At 28.5% G+C, this 18,784-nt stretch overlaps 2 protein-coding genes across 4 annotated transcripts; both read left to right on the forward strand.

Moving 5' to 3' along the window:
- The first annotated feature begins 3,660 nt into the window (after window positions 1-3,660).
- Window positions 3,661-9,192, forward strand: LOC132936191 (WD repeat-containing protein 36). Of its 2 annotated transcripts, XM_061002885.1 has the most exons (4): window positions 3,669-4,116; window positions 6,039-7,523; window positions 7,593-7,861; window positions 7,927-9,191. In XM_061002885.1, exons 1-4 carry the CDS (start codon window positions 4,077-4,079, stop codon window positions 8,761-8,763), a joined length of 2,631 nt encoding a protein of 876 aa, XP_060858868.1. In that variant the 5' UTR covers window positions 3,669-4,076; the 3' UTR covers window positions 8,764-9,191. The 2 variants fall into 2 exon arrangements, with proteins under 2 accessions (XP_060858867.1, XP_060858868.1); XM_061002884.1 differs by having other exon boundaries at window positions 3,661-4,116; window positions 6,039-7,861; window positions 7,927-9,192.
- A 1,578-nt stretch (window positions 9,193-10,770) lies between these two features.
- On the forward strand, window positions 10,771-18,596 carry LOC132936421 (DNA polymerase eta-like). Of its 2 annotated transcripts, none has more exons than XM_061003145.1 (8): window positions 10,771-11,242; window positions 11,316-11,450; window positions 12,662-12,858; window positions 13,109-13,278; window positions 14,451-14,674; window positions 14,734-14,917; window positions 14,981-15,150; window positions 16,545-18,596. In XM_061003145.1, exons 1-8 carry the CDS (start codon window positions 11,103-11,105, stop codon window positions 17,554-17,556), a joined length of 2,232 nt encoding a protein of 743 aa, XP_060859128.1. In that variant the 5' UTR covers window positions 10,771-11,102; the 3' UTR covers window positions 17,557-18,596. The 2 variants fall into 2 exon arrangements, with proteins under 2 accessions (XP_060859128.1, XP_060859129.1); XM_061003146.1 differs by having other exon boundaries at window positions 13,112-13,278.
- The last annotated feature ends 188 nt before the right edge of the window (window positions 18,597-18,784 follow it).

Consider the following 18,784-nt stretch of genomic DNA (forward strand, 5'->3'; position numbering starts at 1 on the left):
AAATTATCATTAACTTGCCCAGGTTTGCTAACATCCTTATGAATATTTTTGTAACATATTAAACATAATATTATTTATCCATCTATCTTGTACCATAATTAAAGTTATGTACCAATTTTTTTTTACCTACCTGCACTTCTAAGAAATGTATATTGTATATATAATTATTAGCTCATTGTACCATCTAGAAATTTTATAGTAACGATTTAAAATAATTTAAAAAGTGTAAAGACTTGTTTTAGACAAAAATTATATTTGAATTAGGTCTTAGATTATCATTGAGCATTTTTGGTTAAACAATTATAATTTCACACTTCTTTTTATATTTTTGTGTTGATTAATATATAATATAATGTTTATATAACTAATTCATTTAATTACTTTATTATAATAAGTAGAAAAAATGTAATCATAAATACAAACAACAATTTTATAATTGTCAATTTTTGTCTTACCTCATTCAAAATATTACAAACATTAAATAAAAAATTAGCTAAGTCGGTCCAGCCGTTCCCAATTGATGCGGTTCTCAACACACAGAGTTTCATTTTTATTGTACAGATTAGTATTATTTAAAAATATATATATTGGGTAGGTACATTATAAAAACATTTTAAGATTTACAATTTTTGAACGGGAAACTGTTAACTTCAAAAATATTTTTAATTTAAGAGTATTATTATAAGTTATAATTATTATTAATATTATTATTGTATTACTTCTATGAATAATTAGGTATATTTGTTCATGCTACAGATTTTACTTCCATTTCTTTCCCATTAAAATTGTTTTGTTGATTGGGATTTAAAATTAGTACTTTTATCTAAATTTAGATTAATTATATATTCAAAATAGGACTTCAGTTATCGTTGAGATTGACAATATTTAATTTGACAATTTATTATATGTCTTGTATCTCCAATACTTTTAAATTTGTTTGTTGATTAACATGTATGTATAATTAATTAAGTCATATAATTACAATACAAATTTCAAGTACAAACAATTTTAACAAACAAACAAATTACAATTATAGTTCCAATTTTTTTTTTTAAGACATTTGTTATTTGCTCAATACTATTATTAAAGACCAAATATCTGGTATGGCAAGAAAAATGTACCAGATACTAACAATTTTTATACTATTATCTATTATTTTAATGCTCAGATATCCTAAATATTCTGTAAAAAAAATCAACTAGCCAAACATTTTTATCATTCATATACAAGTATACGACATCCGTATATAAATGATTTTGTACTTTATTATTTACTCAGTATGTTCCAGAATCAAATAAAATATATACTTGTACGTGCGATTCTATGAATATGGAAAGCAAAAAAATTTTTTTGTGTTATTATTGTTATATTACATTTATGGATAATTAAGTGTATTTATTTATACTATATTTTTACTTTAATTAAATTTGTACCTAACAATAAATTAAAGATTTGTAATGTTATATAATATGTACCAATTAATTTTGAACGTTTGTAACTTTAATTGTGAAACAATATATTTATTTAAATTATTTGAGATGAATAAATATATAAGTCTGAACAATAATAATCTTATGATTACCATAAATTTTATTTGGAACATTCTGATGATATATTATTAATTTATAAGCGCTCCTTATGAAGTTTCCCCAGATATTCTCAATTTTTTTTTTTTAAATACCACACATCTCAGTGATGTGTATAAATAAACTATTATGCCAATTTATATTAATAAAAAAATATTTTGTCTTAAAAAATTAAGCAATTTCAGCTATTCATAATTAATTTGTAAACATGGAACTAATTTTTTTTATTGGTTCTTTATTACATCCATTAAATCTGAATGTTTAAAAAAGACCTAGACATTGTACACAATTTTATGACAATTTTCCATACATTAGGACATTTTCAAAATATCTTGACTCTTTTTGAGCTATTTATGAAATTTTTGATTTTTATTATTTAATACACGGTTTCTCATAAATTATTATTAGGGTATTTTAAAAATATTGAGCGTAAATTCACAGTAAATTTTTATGAGCATCTGAAATTAGAATATTGAATAATTTCGTCAAAACCACAAAATATTCAAATTATTTCGAGTTAGAAATTCATAAAAAATGTTCTTTTTATATCTTAAATATGAAAATTTAATACAAGATTCCTCATAAGTTTTTCTGTAGATACAAAAGTTTTCTGGAAAGTCAAGTTAATTTTTTATGATAGTTTGTAGTTTAAATATACTAACAATTTCTTATTTTGTTGTACCTAATTAAATAAAAATATCCGTAGACATGTACTTTAAATTCTCACCAATTATGTATACTAGTGTTTTAAGTAGGTAAGCGATATCATTTAAAAAAAATTTACTTTTTTAAGTTAGGTATTATTACAGACATTTAAAATTTTGTTTGTTTGTTTTTTAATTTGTTTATAAAAATGTCTATACACTTCAAAAATATTAAAAAAATATACATAGCTCGATCGTGTACAGCGTTGCCTGAGACAAATTAAAAGTTCATAGATTTACTCCTTCTTAAATTTTGGTAACGTAAACGTGGTACGCGCAAGTGTTGTCTTCGTCTTAGAAGTGCGTGACATAGCAAATTAATTTTTCTGTAACCCATGGAAACCAATTAATATACATAGGTATAAAACAATATAATATTTTCGATCTTTAAAATTCAAATGTATTTTAATTATCATAGTAATCATCATAGTAATGAGTAAATAGTCCATGCATTGGAGGAATCACTATATAACATTTCAAAGTTTCAAGTTCATACGGTTTGTATTAACTTCTATTAGTACCCACTTGGATTTTTGTAATGCGTTTATAATGTACTTACCTATACTCAACCCGACAGGCGACAACTGTAGGTAACACAACAATAGTATAATTAAACCAATAAGAGAAGAATTTATGCTTAGTACTGAATAGGTAGTAATGAAGGTGGGTTTACACGTGCATATTTGTTGTGGCACCATCATCTACGCGCCAGCTCGCCAGTAATGTTGGAATATTCCAACTTTTATTTACATTTGCGCGCCAGAATATGTTTACACTTCACTGGCGCCTCAACTGGCATGGGTTAACACTTAACATGCACTTGTAAAACTAGCATTATAGTAGGTACTTTAGTACTTAGAACATTACATGGGCGGATAAGACTACCGGGAATTTCCTTGAGAGCCCCACTCGGATTTTAAATTTCCTTGTAGGCCAAAAATTGCCTATTCGACCCATGGTAGGTACATTATACTTTATTCAATGCAATGAGAAAATAAATATATTGTCTTAAAGACTTGTTTTAAAAATACAGATATATAATTAACATTTAAAAGCTATAAACACAATATGTAGGTAAATCATATTAATTAATTTGTAGCCAACTTGATTTTTGAGTCTATTGCAAAAGAAAATAAGTTTATTAGAAATAGAAGCGTAGAACCCCTTTTATGATATATTTAGGCAATAGAGTATGCAGTATTGCGATTTCCTACTTATCAAGAAGTGATTCTTCACAGAGTAAAAACATGCATTTTATAGTACAAACAATTTTATACGTCGCACAGCCGCAGGGACCAAGGAGCCTATTTATCATACCTATATTATTATATTATTATTTTTCATAATATGCATATTATATTCTCTCGCGAGAGCGCGTATACTCTTATAGCATAAATCATAATTCATAATCACAGATATATATTATAGTTATAATATTATAATACCGTATATGGATAATCGAACATTCGCACAAGTGGAAAATGGATGACGAATGCCTGAAAAAAGACTACGGCAATTCGCAAAGACGTCTGACCATTACATATCGGATGATAACAGTTACAATCACAGTAGATGATAACGATCGTCGGCGCGCCGTCGACTACGGTGCTGATTGTTGATACTTGATAGAGTACGCGTTCCTACACACGTGCGCTGGATCGTCGTCGGATTTCTCTATATATTTGCTTGTTTGAGTCCATCACTCAAAGAATCACAGGAAGTGTTCAGATCAGCAAGGTCTATTCACAGTCAGAACGCTGTTTTAAACGCATCGCCGTCCTGAGCGATGTCGTCCAGTAAAATATTCTTGCAGAACCGAGCTCTCGGTGAGTACTGTTTTCCATTTTTTGATTTAAATTTTTCACGTGGCCTGCCGGACGACGTTGTCACGTTTGCAGTGTTATTCGTTCAGTTTTAAAAGTAATCGTTCCTCTTTGTAAATGGTGGTTTCTGTACGAGGTACATATTAAAACGCTCGATTAAAACCGTCTCCGATCACTTCCTTTTTTCCATTAGCCTTCCTCTACACTGTTGAGATGCTCTTTGCGTGTAACTTAATACATTTTTCTGTGTCTGATTAATATTTATGTCCATGGATCGTCTATATTATTGTTACCCCTATATAACGACAAAATTACTGCTGTCTATTATAATAAATTGATGGTACAGAACACTAGAATAGTGCTATATTTTTGTTTCCGCCGAAGATTTATTTTTATGACAACCGATAGATAGGGCCTATTGAACTATATATTACAACACTGATAAATAGAGAACAAATGTATGTATAAATGCATTTTTTTTAAATTTAGAATTAATTATTGCTATTGAATAGCATGCACTTTAAATTACATAAATTGATGTGGAACATTTGTTTAGTCGTTTTGAAAATATTTTAAGACCTAATATTGGCAACATTTACAGTTAAAGTAGGTATTATAAAGAACTTATAATTCAATATTGCACAGAATTTGAATAAGAAATTATCCAAAATTAATGTTTTCCAGTCATAATATTAGGTTTTACTTTATATTCATATTTTATATAATTCTATCTAATGTATTTTCCATACATATTTTTTACTAAGGTACCTTTTCTAAAATTAAAATTATTTTCCACATAGCTATTTTACAAGTTAAACTTTCATATTTAGGTATGTACATATTAAATATTTAAGAGGACTTAGCACCCACATATGATGTATTTGTCTTACAAGTGCGTAACATAGCAAATTGTATACCCAGCAGATCATAAAACGAATTTGTTAGTTTAAAAATTAGAGTATTTGACTTCTTATTACATTTTAAGGTAAGATTATTATCTAGGCAATCTCATAGGCTTTTTATTATATTTTAATTTTAAAGCAAGTTATGAGTATTCTAAGATGTACAAAAAATTTACAATTTTAAATAGGTACTATAACTCTCTTTGCAACTAAAATATAATAAAAAACCTATGATATTGCCTAATAATAACCTTACCTATAAATTATATTAGAGGTTAATTCACTCTAATTTTTAAGACTAACAGAGCTAAACGTGATGTGCTGAGCATAAAATTTGCTATGTTACGCACTAGCAAGACGAAGACAGCACATGCGGATGACACGTCCTCTTAATATTATGTAATAGAATAAATGACTTAGGTACCTATTAATTATTATTATTATGTCAAAGATTGTTGTTAGAATAGGTATTTGTGATTCACACTTGATATATTAAATTGCACACAAATGGATCATTTAAAAATAATATTTTCACTAAATTACAATATTTTTTTTGGTCTTAAGTGATATTTGAATTGAAACAAACATATTGGATTATTAGGGTTACCAACTTAATAAAACCGTTTTTTACTTTAAAACTACTTAGAAGACTATTAACTGGACACTAACAATTATACACCGTTTGCCGAGAGAATGCTGTTGTGCTCACAAACCAAAATGTGTCATATCCCGCCTCAATTACCTAAATCCCCATTCCTCGGCTCCAATCGTATGTGTGAAGTAACCACATTATATTGGTGAACAGTGTCCATAATAGGTGTATCCTGGTGCAATGAGTTTCACTTACACTGAGGTGCGCCAGACGTAGTAATCATAATAATACTATACCTACTTAACTAATATCATCATAAGGATGTTAATTTATCATGAGTCATAACTAGACTTCTTATTAATTACCAATAAATGTTTATTTAAATATAATAGTTAAGTAATTTATATTAAATTGGTTTTTATTGTTTTCAGGATATGTGAGTAATGAGATTCCACTCGTTACCCGTTACATAAACCTCAGAAGAGAAAATCTCATAATAACATGTGTCGGACGTGCCTTTCACACTTACAGTTCTGATAGGTTTCAGCTTTTATCTGTAAGCCCGCAACATGAGACGGACATCTCATGTTTGGCTGCAGATAGTTACCTGGTATATACCAGTTGTGGAAACCAAATATATGCTTGGCGACGTGGTATTGAACTAAAACATACGTATACAGGTCACAAAGCGGCAATAAAATTATTGTTTCCGTTTGCGGCCAATTTAGTGTCTATTGATGAATCAGGAACTCTGAAAATTTGGGATGTAAAAACCGAAAGTATATACAAAGAAATTCAGTTAGATTTTACTGCAACAGCTATATGCCATCCACCAACATATACTAATAAATTACTAATTGGCTCAGCTGAAGGAAAACTACAGCTGTGGAATATAAAAACAGGATCCATGATATATGAATTTGAGGGTTGGAATAGTAGTGTGACCAGCTTAGAGCCAGCTCCAGCTGAAGATATGATGGCAATAGGATTGAGTAATGGAAAAATTATTTTGCACAATTTAAAGTTTGATGTATCCAACATAACTTTTACTCAAGATTGGGGCTCAGTTACACGTATAAGTTTTCTTATTAAACGACAACTTATGATAACTGGTAGCCCAAAGGGTACTGTAGTTGTTTGGAATCTCGAAGAAGGAAAAGTTGACAGTTTAATTATTAAAGCGCATCATGGACCTATTTGTGGTCTTCAATGTTTACCAGATGAACCGCTCCTCGTGACTTCATCTTCTGACAATTCTTTAAAAATGTGGCGTTTTGACATGTCTGATGGTTCAGCCAGTCTGTTTAAAATACGCGAAGGTCATTTTAAACCTCCAGTTTCTATTCGTTTTCATGGAATAGATGGTGCTAGTATTTTAAGTTCTGGCAATGATTCATCATTGCGTGTCTTTAACACAGTCACTGAAATTGCAAACAAAAGTTTTGGACGTGCATCATATAATCGTAAAGCTTCCAAAAAAAAAGGAAATAAATGGGCTGATCCTCTTATCATGCCTCCAATATCTACATTCACATCGGAAACCACTCGAGATAAAGAATGGGACAGCATTGTTGCTGTACATCGAGGTATACCAACAGTAACTACTTGGTCGTTTGACAAAAGTAAAATGGGAGAGCATAAATTGTGCCATGAAAGATTTAAGAAAAACGTCAGTGGGCAGAAAGGAATCAGTGCCACATGTGTTTGTCTTACACATTGTGGTAATTTTGCAGTCATCGGTTACAGTTCTGGTCACATTGATAAGTACAACATTCAGTCAGGATTACACAGAGGAACCTATGGACAGCCAACAGCTCATAAATATGTTCGCGGTGTCTATGTGGATACACTTAATCAAATAATGGTATCTGGTGGTTCAGATACATTTTTACAATTCTGGAATTTCAAAAAATTAAGTGAGTCAGATTTGTTTTTGAAATTATTGTTTGTCAATTATTTTATTAAAAATGTATTCATTTTTTCAGATTTATTGTCTAAATTGGAGTTGGAAGATACAGTTTCATTATTCAGCTGGCATACGGAAAGCTCATTTCTAGCAGTTGCTTTAGATAATTTTGACATTTGTCTAGTTGATATTGATACACGCACCGTCGTAAGAAAGTTTACTGGTCATCGAGGTCCAATTACTGATTTGACATTTAGTCCAGATTCCAGATGGTTAGTTACATCAGCAATGGATTCAACTATTCGCACTTGGGACATTCCGTCATCATCAATGATCGATATACTTAAAGTAAGCTGACATAATAATCATTGGATCATAAATATTACATTATAATTTTTCTTAATATATTTTAGGTTGATACACCCTGCGTTTCATTGACATTTGCACCAACTGGTAGCTATTTGGCTACAGCGCATGCTGACCGTTTGGGAATATATTTATGGTTTAATAAATCTCTGTACAATCATGTTAGCCTCCGACCCATCACCGAAGAAGATCAGATCACAGAACCGCTTCCATTGACTGGAATTAATCAAGAATCTCTAGAATGCCATATTGATGAAGATACAGATGAATACATATCAAAAGTACAAATTGAAAACACTATAACTATGAGTGGTCTAAATGATGCTAGATGGCAGAATATATTGAATTTAGACGCTGTCAAAAAAAGAAACAAACCACTACAACCACCAAAAGCTCCTGCTGCTGCTCCATTTTTCCTACCTACTATACAATCTTTAGACTTCCGATTCGATCTAAAAGGAGTTGGTGTGAAAGATTCCAATACCAAAGTTATTCCTGAAACACTAATGCAAACTGTTTTTGCTCAACAACTTTTAAAAGCCACTTCTTTAAATGATTATCAAGTTTTATTCGACCAGTTAAAATTAATGGGACCATCAGCTTTAAATTATGAAGTACGAAGCTTGTCGCCAGAAGCTGGTGGAACATATGAACTAATGGTTAAATTTTTAGAGCTTTTAAAACAAGTATCTACAAGTAATAAAGATTTTGAATTAACACAATCTTATTTGGGTGTATTTTTAAAATATAATGGACGTGCGTTGGCCCAACAACCAGAAGCGATGGATATTATTGAGCCATTATCAAAACATAATGCATGGGAACAATTGCAAAACAATTTTTTGTTATGTCTTAGTATTGTAGAATATATGAAAAATAATTAATAAGCATTTATTTTAGTTTTTATATACTTGTATAATGTTTATGCATTAAAACAGTTTTATGGAAATACCTAGTTAAAATACAACATTTAACTGAACATCAATATTACAATATAATTTATTTATTGATTTTCTTTACATTAAAAAAATAGCTCTCATATACAATATTAACATTATAATATCTAACTTGATAGGTATTTATAAAAACATTATATTAATATTTTCATATTATGCATGTTTTTTTTGATTCCTATAATTATATAAGACAACAAGTTAAGCATAATAAAAATAATTATGACTTCATAATTGAAATGTCAACGAGAAAAAAGTTAAAATGTACATTTGGGCAACGCTTTAGAAGCAGTTCAATGTAATAAATATGATATAATATGATGTCTACTAATGAATTGTGGTGGTACAAATATACAATATTTTTTACAATAAATTACAATTAACATGCATTTTTATACCATACTAGAACCATGATTATACTATACATATCTTTAAGTTATGACTATAACTGTTATGAAACAATACAACTGTAGAATAAATTATATTATATTCCAAATAAGTTAGAAAAAATTAGGAAAACATGTCGCGTTTGCAAGTGTGCTGCCAACTACTGGCCAATCACAGCGTTCTCACCGTTCCGAAGATGCGCAGTTTTTTCAAACTTGTTTTGAATAGAGTATAGTTATACAATAAATTACAATTAACATGCATTTTTATACCATACTAGAACCATGATTATACTATACATATCTTTAAGTTATGACTATAACTGTTATGAAACAATACAACTGTAGAATAAATTATATTATATTCCAAATAAGTTAGAAAAAATTAGGAAAACATGTCGCGTTTGCAAGTGTGCTGCCAACTACTGGCCAATCACAGCGTTCTCACCGTTCCGAAGATGCGCAGTTTTTTCAAACTTGTTTTGAATAGAGTATAGTTATAGTTTTATAAATATTTAAAACGTTAAGGTAGCTTACAATTTATGATGTCATTCTCATAAATACTATGTGGATAACTATGTGCAGTCTTGTGAAAGGTACTTACTTTGTAAGCCGGTGGCGTCATTTCAGTTTTTGAGAGGGGGGCAACATTTTTGACCGGCACATAATAAAACTGCAAAAAAAACCGCTTGCTAACAATTACATTACAATTCCATTTTTATCTCAATACAAATAGCCTTCTTACATAATTTTATGCTTATTAGTTACCTTCAAAATTACCTCCTGATTACTATCATAGGCATAAATATAAAATAACCCATATTTTGAGCTATAACAATAACTAAATAATTAATACATAATATGTAGAGGGATAGGTACCTAAATATACCTATTATCTAGTATATGAAGGCCCAAATTGAATTATGTTACCCACGGACTAAGGTCTAAGACAGGGGTCGGCAATTAATTTATATGGCGGGCCAGATATTTAAAAAAAAAAATTCGAGGGCAAAAAAAATCTTAAACATAATTTTATCATTAATGTATTTATTTTTGTATTAAAAACACATTTGAAGACAAAGTATTTAATATTTAATTATTTATAAAGTAATACATTATTACTGCGGCACGTTCAACAACAACACAGATAATGAAAAAACCGTTATTATTGTCTCAGCGCCTAGCTCATAAAATCGATTTCAACATTAGTTTAATTTTTGTTATGAAGGGTTGGGGGAGTGATGTATAGGATATATAGGAAAATTAAGAACATTTTTGGCGGTCCATTTTTATTCCTTCCGCGGGCCGGACATGGCCCGCGGGCCGCCTATTGCCGACCACTGGTGACTGGTCTAAGATTTATATCTTAGTCCGTGATGTTACCCCATCCCGTGCTAACTTTTTCATTTATGACACATGCGCAATAAAATCATCGGAGCCGAACGGGCCAACCAAATCGGCTTCAAGCGCAGACTACGCGGAACACGGTAGACGCGGAATATACAGCAAAAACTGGTAGTGTTTATCAGTTATCACTTATCACTATTATCATTTATCATCTCGCCGCCACTCAAGAGCCTTCGACTCTTCCAAAGTTGCGACTACACAAAAAATCTTCCGACCGCTGTTCGATAACTTTTTCTGCAATTTTACGTGACGGTCTCGATATTACTACTCGACGCTTACGTCGCGACCTTAAGATATTTGTTCACCTTATACTTTTCCAAAAGTCTATCTACCGACTGCATCATCAACGTGAACGATATTGTTTAAATGTCATTAATTGATATCCGTACAATCGGGAAACGATTTACATGACATTCAAACCATCCTAAAGTTTGTCATCATCGCTTGCGTTTTTTCCATTGAAAATTAAGCAAAATCATGAACGACTGTGGTGGCAAACGAGTAATAGCATTAGTCGACATGGATTGTTTCTACTGTCAAGTAGAGGTTCAACACAACCAGTCGTTGACTGGAAAGCCGGTTGCAGTCGTTCAATACAACAGTTGGAGAGGTGGGGGGTGAGTCGTCTTGCATAACAATATTTGTGTCTGACAAGCATAGGATCATAGTCATTCTGTTATTGTGTTTCAGGATAATCGCAGTGAATTATGAGGCAAGGGCAAAGGGTGTAAACCGACATATGAGAGGAGATGATGCATTACAGGCATGTCCAGATTTAAATTTGGTACGCGTGAAGGAGCTCCACGGAAAAGCAGATTTATCAAAGTAAGAGATTTTCACTTGACAGGTATAATATACTCCGTAGCTGTGATTGTTAACATTTACCAGACATTTTGTTGAATGTTGACATTCAATTAAATTAGGTATATATATAATTTTAATTGCATTCATTATTTCAATAAAAATAATGCAGTATTTCTAGCAACATGGTTACATGGGTGCTATACTGGTATATTGCTATATATGGTAGGTACTTAGTTGTCATGATAATTTTTACAATTAGGTTATAAGAATGTTCCTTAAGTAATAAGTATTTAAATATAGGTTTTATACAAATTGTATTTACTATTTAAAAGTTAGAAATATCCCAGAAAACAATTATTATTTCATACACATTCATCAAGGTTCAACACATAATATTTTAATTTTAATATACTAAACTTTTTTTATGTTGTAAATTTAATTTAGTTTCTTATTAAAACTATTAACTATAAATTAAGTAAATACCCATATTGTTTAAATATTACATTAAAAATATTTTATTTAATGTGGATTTAAATATGACGTTATGATTAAGATACAATGTTATCTACACTCATTATTTGTAAAATTGTAACTTTTTTGAAAACATGTGTTTTTCCATAAATTGGTCATGTTTATGCAATTTTGAAAAAAATGTAATCTTTATAATTGTGTAAGTTTAACCTTTTTAATTGTTTATAAACTTTCACCATATAGGTATATTTTTAATTTCATATTCTGAACATGATGTTTTTAAAAGTATTTGATAATTTCAAATCAAATTATTAGTGTTTTAAGTTTAAATGAGTGGAGTAGGTATGAAACAATGGACATTACTCTGCTTCTCTAAACTTTTAATACTATTACCACTTATAAGTCTAGGGCTGGAAGTTATAATATTTGAATGTTTTTTGTGGAATATTGGATTTATTGTTAAGTATACTAGGAATTATTTTCAAGAAACAACAAAAATTAAACTTTATTAAATATATATAGTGCATATTTTTGCATACTTTGTGATTTTATTGAATTTATGTAATAAAATACTAATTAACTACTTGTTAGAAATTCAATTTTTAAGTATCAATATACTTCAGAAATATTCTGCTTCAGAACATGAAATTACAATTAGTGTATGTTCTCATTTTAAAATATAAAAATAAAAAATAGTAAACATTTAATTTTCCTTAACAATGTTATGTTTATTTTTGTTTCATTTATCTTGTTCTTTATAGATACCGTACAGCCAGTCAAAAAGTATTTGAGGTTCTCAGTCAATTTAGTTCTTGTGTGCAAAGAGCTAGTATTGATGAGGCTTATGTTGATTTAACTAGTGTGGTAAATCATCACATTTCATCTAATCATAATGTAATTACGGAAAATGACCTACCCAATACATTTGTTGAAGGATATTCAGATGATAACTCAAAAGGTAATTAAAGTATGAATGTATCTTAAAGATGACCCAAATTACTGCTTTATGAATATTTCTGTGTACATTTTGTTCCTTGTAGTTTTTCTACCATAAAAATTCTTAAGTAATCCTAAAAATAAAAATTTTGTTTAAATTTAAAGTTACTTAATAATTGTTTGTACTCCATAAAAATATAAACATTTAATGAAAGTTTAACTATGATGTTAAAATATGTGAATATGTGTATTTATTTTATGTTTTCATTAAGAAGATAAAAATGTGAATTTAAAATCTTGGCTCCACGATGTATACAATAATGAATTACAAGATGACTATTTACTCCGCTTAACAATTGGCGCTATGATGGTTGAAAAATTAAGACAATCAATTTTTGAACAAACTGGTTTTCGTTGTTCAGCTGGTATTGCAAATAACAAGGTTTGATGATTTAAATATTTTATATAGTAAATACTAATTAATGTGAAAAATAACTCTGTCTATCTTTTAAAATACATTGTATTTTGGAAATAATTCTATGTAGCATTTGTCAAAAAATATTCTATAATAAATAAACTGATTCAGTGGTGTAAATTGGGCTAAATTGTTACGGTTACAATCAGTTTGTAAGGTAAACACACTCCCCCCAAATATGGATTTTTTTATATTCTAAATTTAATATTATATCCAAGGCTGGAATTTCAAAAAAGTTATTAAAGTTTGAAAAACACAAACAACAATGGATTTTGACACAAAAAGAACTTTTTTTGTTTAAGTGATATCAAAAAAAAAAAAAACGATATTGCAGAGCCAAAGATCTCTTTTAAATGTGGTAAAAAATTTGTTTCTTAGTTATGCCTGTAGCTTTCTCAGTTCTGTCACGGGCCAAAACATTTTTGCTATGCCGTACGTGTTTAAGACAGACAACAAATACATGGGTAAACGTCATTTTAACTTTTATAGATTATATTTATATTAATTGTATTTAAGATTAAATATATAATTAATAAAAATTATACTTCTGTAATGTATATACCAGAGATAGATTTATATTTTCTAAGTCTTTGTTAGAATTTATTTATTATTTTATACATTTGTCATTTAGTAGATACAGCTATTAAATACATATTTCGGATTAACCTATTAGTGTGAAATGGCATTTTCTTATATGAAACTTATAAAAGCTGAATAGGTAGGTACCGAGCTATACTTTCTGATGATCATTTAGAAGTTAATGAACATTACCGAAATTATAATTTACTGGCCATGATATGCAACGACCGCTTCTATATCAACAGTATAATGTTAATGTTAATACATTTTAAAATTATTTATAAATTTAATGTGAAACACTCGTTTTAGATAACTTTACACTTTTATTTTATTATTTATATAAGTATACTTATTATTAATATAAAATATTTTTTTTAAATTAGTTTATTCTAAAAGAAAGAATATACCCTCAGTAGATCTTAATCAAAAAAAGTTTGGCCGCCGCTGGTATATACGAATACAGTTTAGAAATGTTTAAACATTTCAATAGTTTCTCACATAAAATGATTTAAGTATTAGATTATGAATTTAATTTAATAATGCTGTTTAATTTTTTCCAGATTTTATCTAAGCTTGCGTGTGGTTTACACAAACCTAATCAACAAACAATGTTGCCACCTTCTAGTGTACCTCATTTGTTTGAAACCATACCAATAAAAAAAATAAAAAATTTAGGTGGTAAACTGGGAGAAAGAATAAGGCAAGAATTTAACTGTAAATTCATGTCTGATTTAGCTGCAATACCCTTAAATGATTTACAACAAAAGTTTAATGATAAAACATGGTAATGATCAATTTCATAATATTTCTAATGAAAAATTGTAATAAGATTTTTTTTTTCAGTAACTTTTTGTATCAAATCTCTAAAGGTATAGATAATGAACCTGTGGAATCTAGACTTATACCCAAATCAATTGGCAGTTGTAAGTCATTTCCTACGGGGTTAAAAGTCAAAGAAGAAATAAAACTATGGTTGAACACGTTGATGAATGATATTGTACATAAATTAAAAGATGATTATGAAACTGTGTGTATAATTTATTCATTTAATCCAATTTTATTTTGAAAATTAATATTGTTTGTTTTTTAGAATAAAAGAAAAGCAACACTGATGACTGTCAGTGTTAGATACTTAGATAAAAAAATGAAATTGCCGACATCACAGTGTTTTGAAGTTACTACGTATAGTCATAATAAACTATTGGATGCTGCCTATTCATCATTATGCAACATGACTGAAAATCAAAAGTCTTTACATTGGTATTTTGTTATTTTAAGAATATTAAATACTTACCTAAAATTTTAACTCTCCCCTCCCTTCATAATAATTTAAATAATCATGTCATGAAGGACACCAGACTGTGTATATAAAAATGATCCGTTTGCCTGACTGCACTTAGAACAGTAGTGATGTTGTTTTTACATGTATAGCATAGGAAATTTATTGTTTTTTTATTTTATTGTAATTTAAATGGTAAAACTTATAAATAATCACTATAAAATATTTTTTATGATCAAATTGTCCTTGATTGAATTTATGTATTTTTAAGAATATACAACTTCTAGCCTCTAGAATAAGAGATTGTTTTAGTGTAACTGACTACAAAACATGCAAATGACTGCAGCGCTTCGTGACCGATAAACTGTGGCACACCGCCGTTGCCTGCGGTGATGCAGCTTTGATGGAGTAATATTGAGGCCCACTAGTTTTTAGAAAATTTGACACATAGCAATGCAGTCATCCGCATGTTTTTGTGATCCGTACTGTAGTTTTTACCATATAATGTATCATTACATAAAAATTATGTGATATAAAAAAATATCAATTATCAATAGTTGAGTCACAATAATTATGTTCAGTTTTTATACTCTCAAGTTCAAACGCAGCGATGTGGACATTAATATGCAAACAGTATTGTAATAATATTTAGTCATGAGCCATTACGACATTGCACAATTGACATAAGCATATATAACGGTCAATAAATTAATTTGGTTTAACTACCTATTTTTATTAAAATAAAAATTGTTTAGTTAATTTTAAATATTTTAATTATTTTTTCATAATTGCAAAAATAATAATAAATCTAGCATTTTTTCTATTGACAACACCTACATAATTATTATAGTTGTGCAACTTCCTGTATATTATTTTATATAATATTTATCTTATACTTTGGTACAAAATTATGTACACTAGCTTTAATTTGAATGACTTCTTTGACTTCAAATGATTTTTATGTAGACTAAAATGTTTAAAACGTAATATGATATATTTTATATTTACATTAGAAGGAATATTCAACTTTATTGAATCAACATGAGTTTTCATAATTATTTATTTTAGGTACTTGTGACCAGTGGGTCGTGATAACACTCAAGCATGGATATTATATTATTAATTAGAAAGTATTTAAGAAAAAATGTATATCTCTTATTCTAGAAGTCTAGAACTATTTGGTCTATCCATAGGTATATTATCTCGTATAGCATAATTTTAAAATATGCTAATCTATGGCACTAAGGTATTTGCAATTAATAGAGATTAATAAACTATGTTTTTTAGCACAACTTATAGGCACACCAATAAACTAATATTCATTTTTTACATTTTTGAACAGAATAATTCTAATTTTTATGTGTATTGTTCACAGGAAAAATCCGATATCTTTTTTAGGTGTAGCTATTGGAAGGTTTTTGGAAATTAATGCCAAATCATCAATAGATAATTATTTCAATAAGGGAGCTGCCAAAGAAGTGAAAAATATTAATATTCAATTCACTAGACCAGAAAACAGTACGACTTGCTCTAATATCAATAGTGAAAGTGATAGTTCTACGCTTTTTAATGAACGACAATTCAAATCTAAAATTAGTTTACCACTATCAAATCAACCTCCGCCGTCAGTAAATCACTCTAACGATAAAAAAAACAAAACATGTATTAATGATGTTAAGAATTTAAAAACTTTGTTTGTTCAAATGAAAAATTCTGATAGTTTCTTCACTAATTCTTCTTCAACATTACAAAATGTGGATCCTAAAAAAGAAATTAAGCAATATAAACTTGACAAGAACAGTTTTTTTACGAAAAAACTGGAAATTATTTCTCCAGTTAAAAATCAAGTAAATGAGAAAATTACAACAGTTGATCAATCTTCCTCAACAAGTTCAGTGGGATTTTTATTGGAAAGCTCTGATGTTATTTCTCCTTCAAAAAATATATTAAATGATAATCATAACATAACAACTCAACCAGCAGATAGTTTTTTTTCAAGAAAACTAGAAATTGTATCGCCTTCGAAAAACCAAAAAACTAATGATTCAAGAATAGAGTTATTACCAATTGTTCAATCTACCATTACTGAAGATACTATTGAATGTACTCCTATAACATTATTATGTGAGCGGTGTGACAACATGATTGATATAAATACATACGATGAGCACATAGATCATCATGTAGCAATAGAATTGAGCGAAAGTTTGAATACTATTAACCCTATACAGCCATTAAATAATAGAACACTGAAAAGTAAACCAATAAAAAAGAAAAAAAATGAATGCGGTCTAAAACGTAAACAAAATTCAAAAGCTTCAAGTTCAAATCATAAAAAACCATGCACAAGTATTTCATCATACTTCAAACCACTATTAAACCCGTAATTGTTTCTAATAATCTAGAAGAATTTTATTATAAAACTAAAATGATTGATTTTCTAATTTTCTAATTGATATATTTTTTTATTTTTGTACTTATTTTGTAAAACATAGTTTGGTGAAAAAATGTATATGTAAATGTATATCTATGTATATCAAAGAATATATTTACCTAAAAATAATTAAATTAACAATGATATAGAATATTTTATAATTAATAGCTGAGGTTAGTTACCCGGTCTTCACTCGGGCCATCAAATCATAGGAGCTTATAGTTTAATTTATTGACTGGCAGTTGTTAAGTATAATATATTATATTATTATGTTGACCCAAAAGTATAAAACAAAAATTAAGACTTGAAATTGAATATGCATTTTAAGGTTTAATTATAATACATTTTCAACATAAATCAACAGGTAAAAAAAATAATAATGGAAGAGAGATTCCTTAAGTGAAAAAAGATTTAAGAAAGGAATCAACGATGACATTGAAATACGAGTAGATAATACATAAATAGTAAATAATTATACACAACAGTGATCTAAAAAAGCTAAAAAAAATAAATAAATCAAGCTTTTCATTATAATTCTACTATTATTTATTATTATGATTATTGCTAAGGATTACAATTGATGAAAGATGAGTCTAATGGTACGTGATATGGAAATCGCAGAATTGTATTGAAGTTTTATGCTTTTTTGTGAAATATCAATCTTCTAATGGAAAATATCATAGATTTGTTAAGATTTGTCGAGTAATATATTAGAGGTTATACTTTTATAGAATATATCTTGCATTTAATGGGAAATTTCAAGAGTTTAATTGTATGTATTAAAGTATCATAATATTTACCATGTAAAGTATCCAACTTCAAGGATATTTTATTGAAAATGTACTCTGTTCTAGGATATATTGATTCTTCAAAAGAAAATATCATGGAACTTATGAGATGTATAAAGGATTCTATTTGAAATGTTACAGTATTTATGAAAATTGACTAGGATTTTATAGGAAAATTAGATTTTTGTGGAAATATCAATCCTCTAATGAGAAATTTTATAGATTAAATAAGAATTGTTAAGTATTTTATGAGAAATGTATATTATTCTGTGAAATATCAATGCTCTAATGAAAAATTTTATAGATTAAATATAAATTGTTAAGTATTCTATGAGAAATGTATATTGTTCTGTGAAATATCAATCCTCTAATGAACGATATATTAATTGTAAT

This window comes from Metopolophium dirhodum, chromosome 1 (assembly GCF_019925205.1).
Source record: "Metopolophium dirhodum isolate CAU chromosome 1, ASM1992520v1, whole genome shotgun sequence".
In the NCBI taxonomy this organism is placed as follows: domain Eukaryota; kingdom Metazoa; phylum Arthropoda; class Insecta; order Hemiptera; family Aphididae; genus Metopolophium; species Metopolophium dirhodum.

Bases quoted from the DNA above. Each gene is read 5' to 3' on its own strand.
- LOC132936421 (XM_061003145.1), top strand. From the start codon at position 11,103: ATGAACGACTGTGGTGGCAAACGAGTAATAGCATTAGTCGACATGGAT. The intron at 12,859-13,108 runs GTAATTAAAGTA...GTTTTCATTAAG, and splicing joins TTCAGATGATAACTCAAAAG to AAGATAAAAATGTGAATTTA. The intron at 14,918-14,980 runs GTGTGTATAATT...TTTGTTTTTTAG, and splicing joins TAAAAGATGATTATGAAACT to AATAAAAGAAAAGCAACACT.
- LOC132936191 (XM_061002884.1), top strand. From the start codon at position 4,077: ATGTCGTCCAGTAAAATATTCTTGCAGAACCGAGCTCTCG. The intron at 4,117-6,038 runs GTGAGTACTGTT...TATTGTTTTCAG, and splicing joins CTTGCAGAACCGAGCTCTCG to GATATGTGAGTAATGAGATT. The intron at 7,862-7,926 runs GTAAGCTGACAT...AATATATTTTAG, and splicing joins CAATGATCGATATACTTAAA to GTTGATACACCCTGCGTTTC.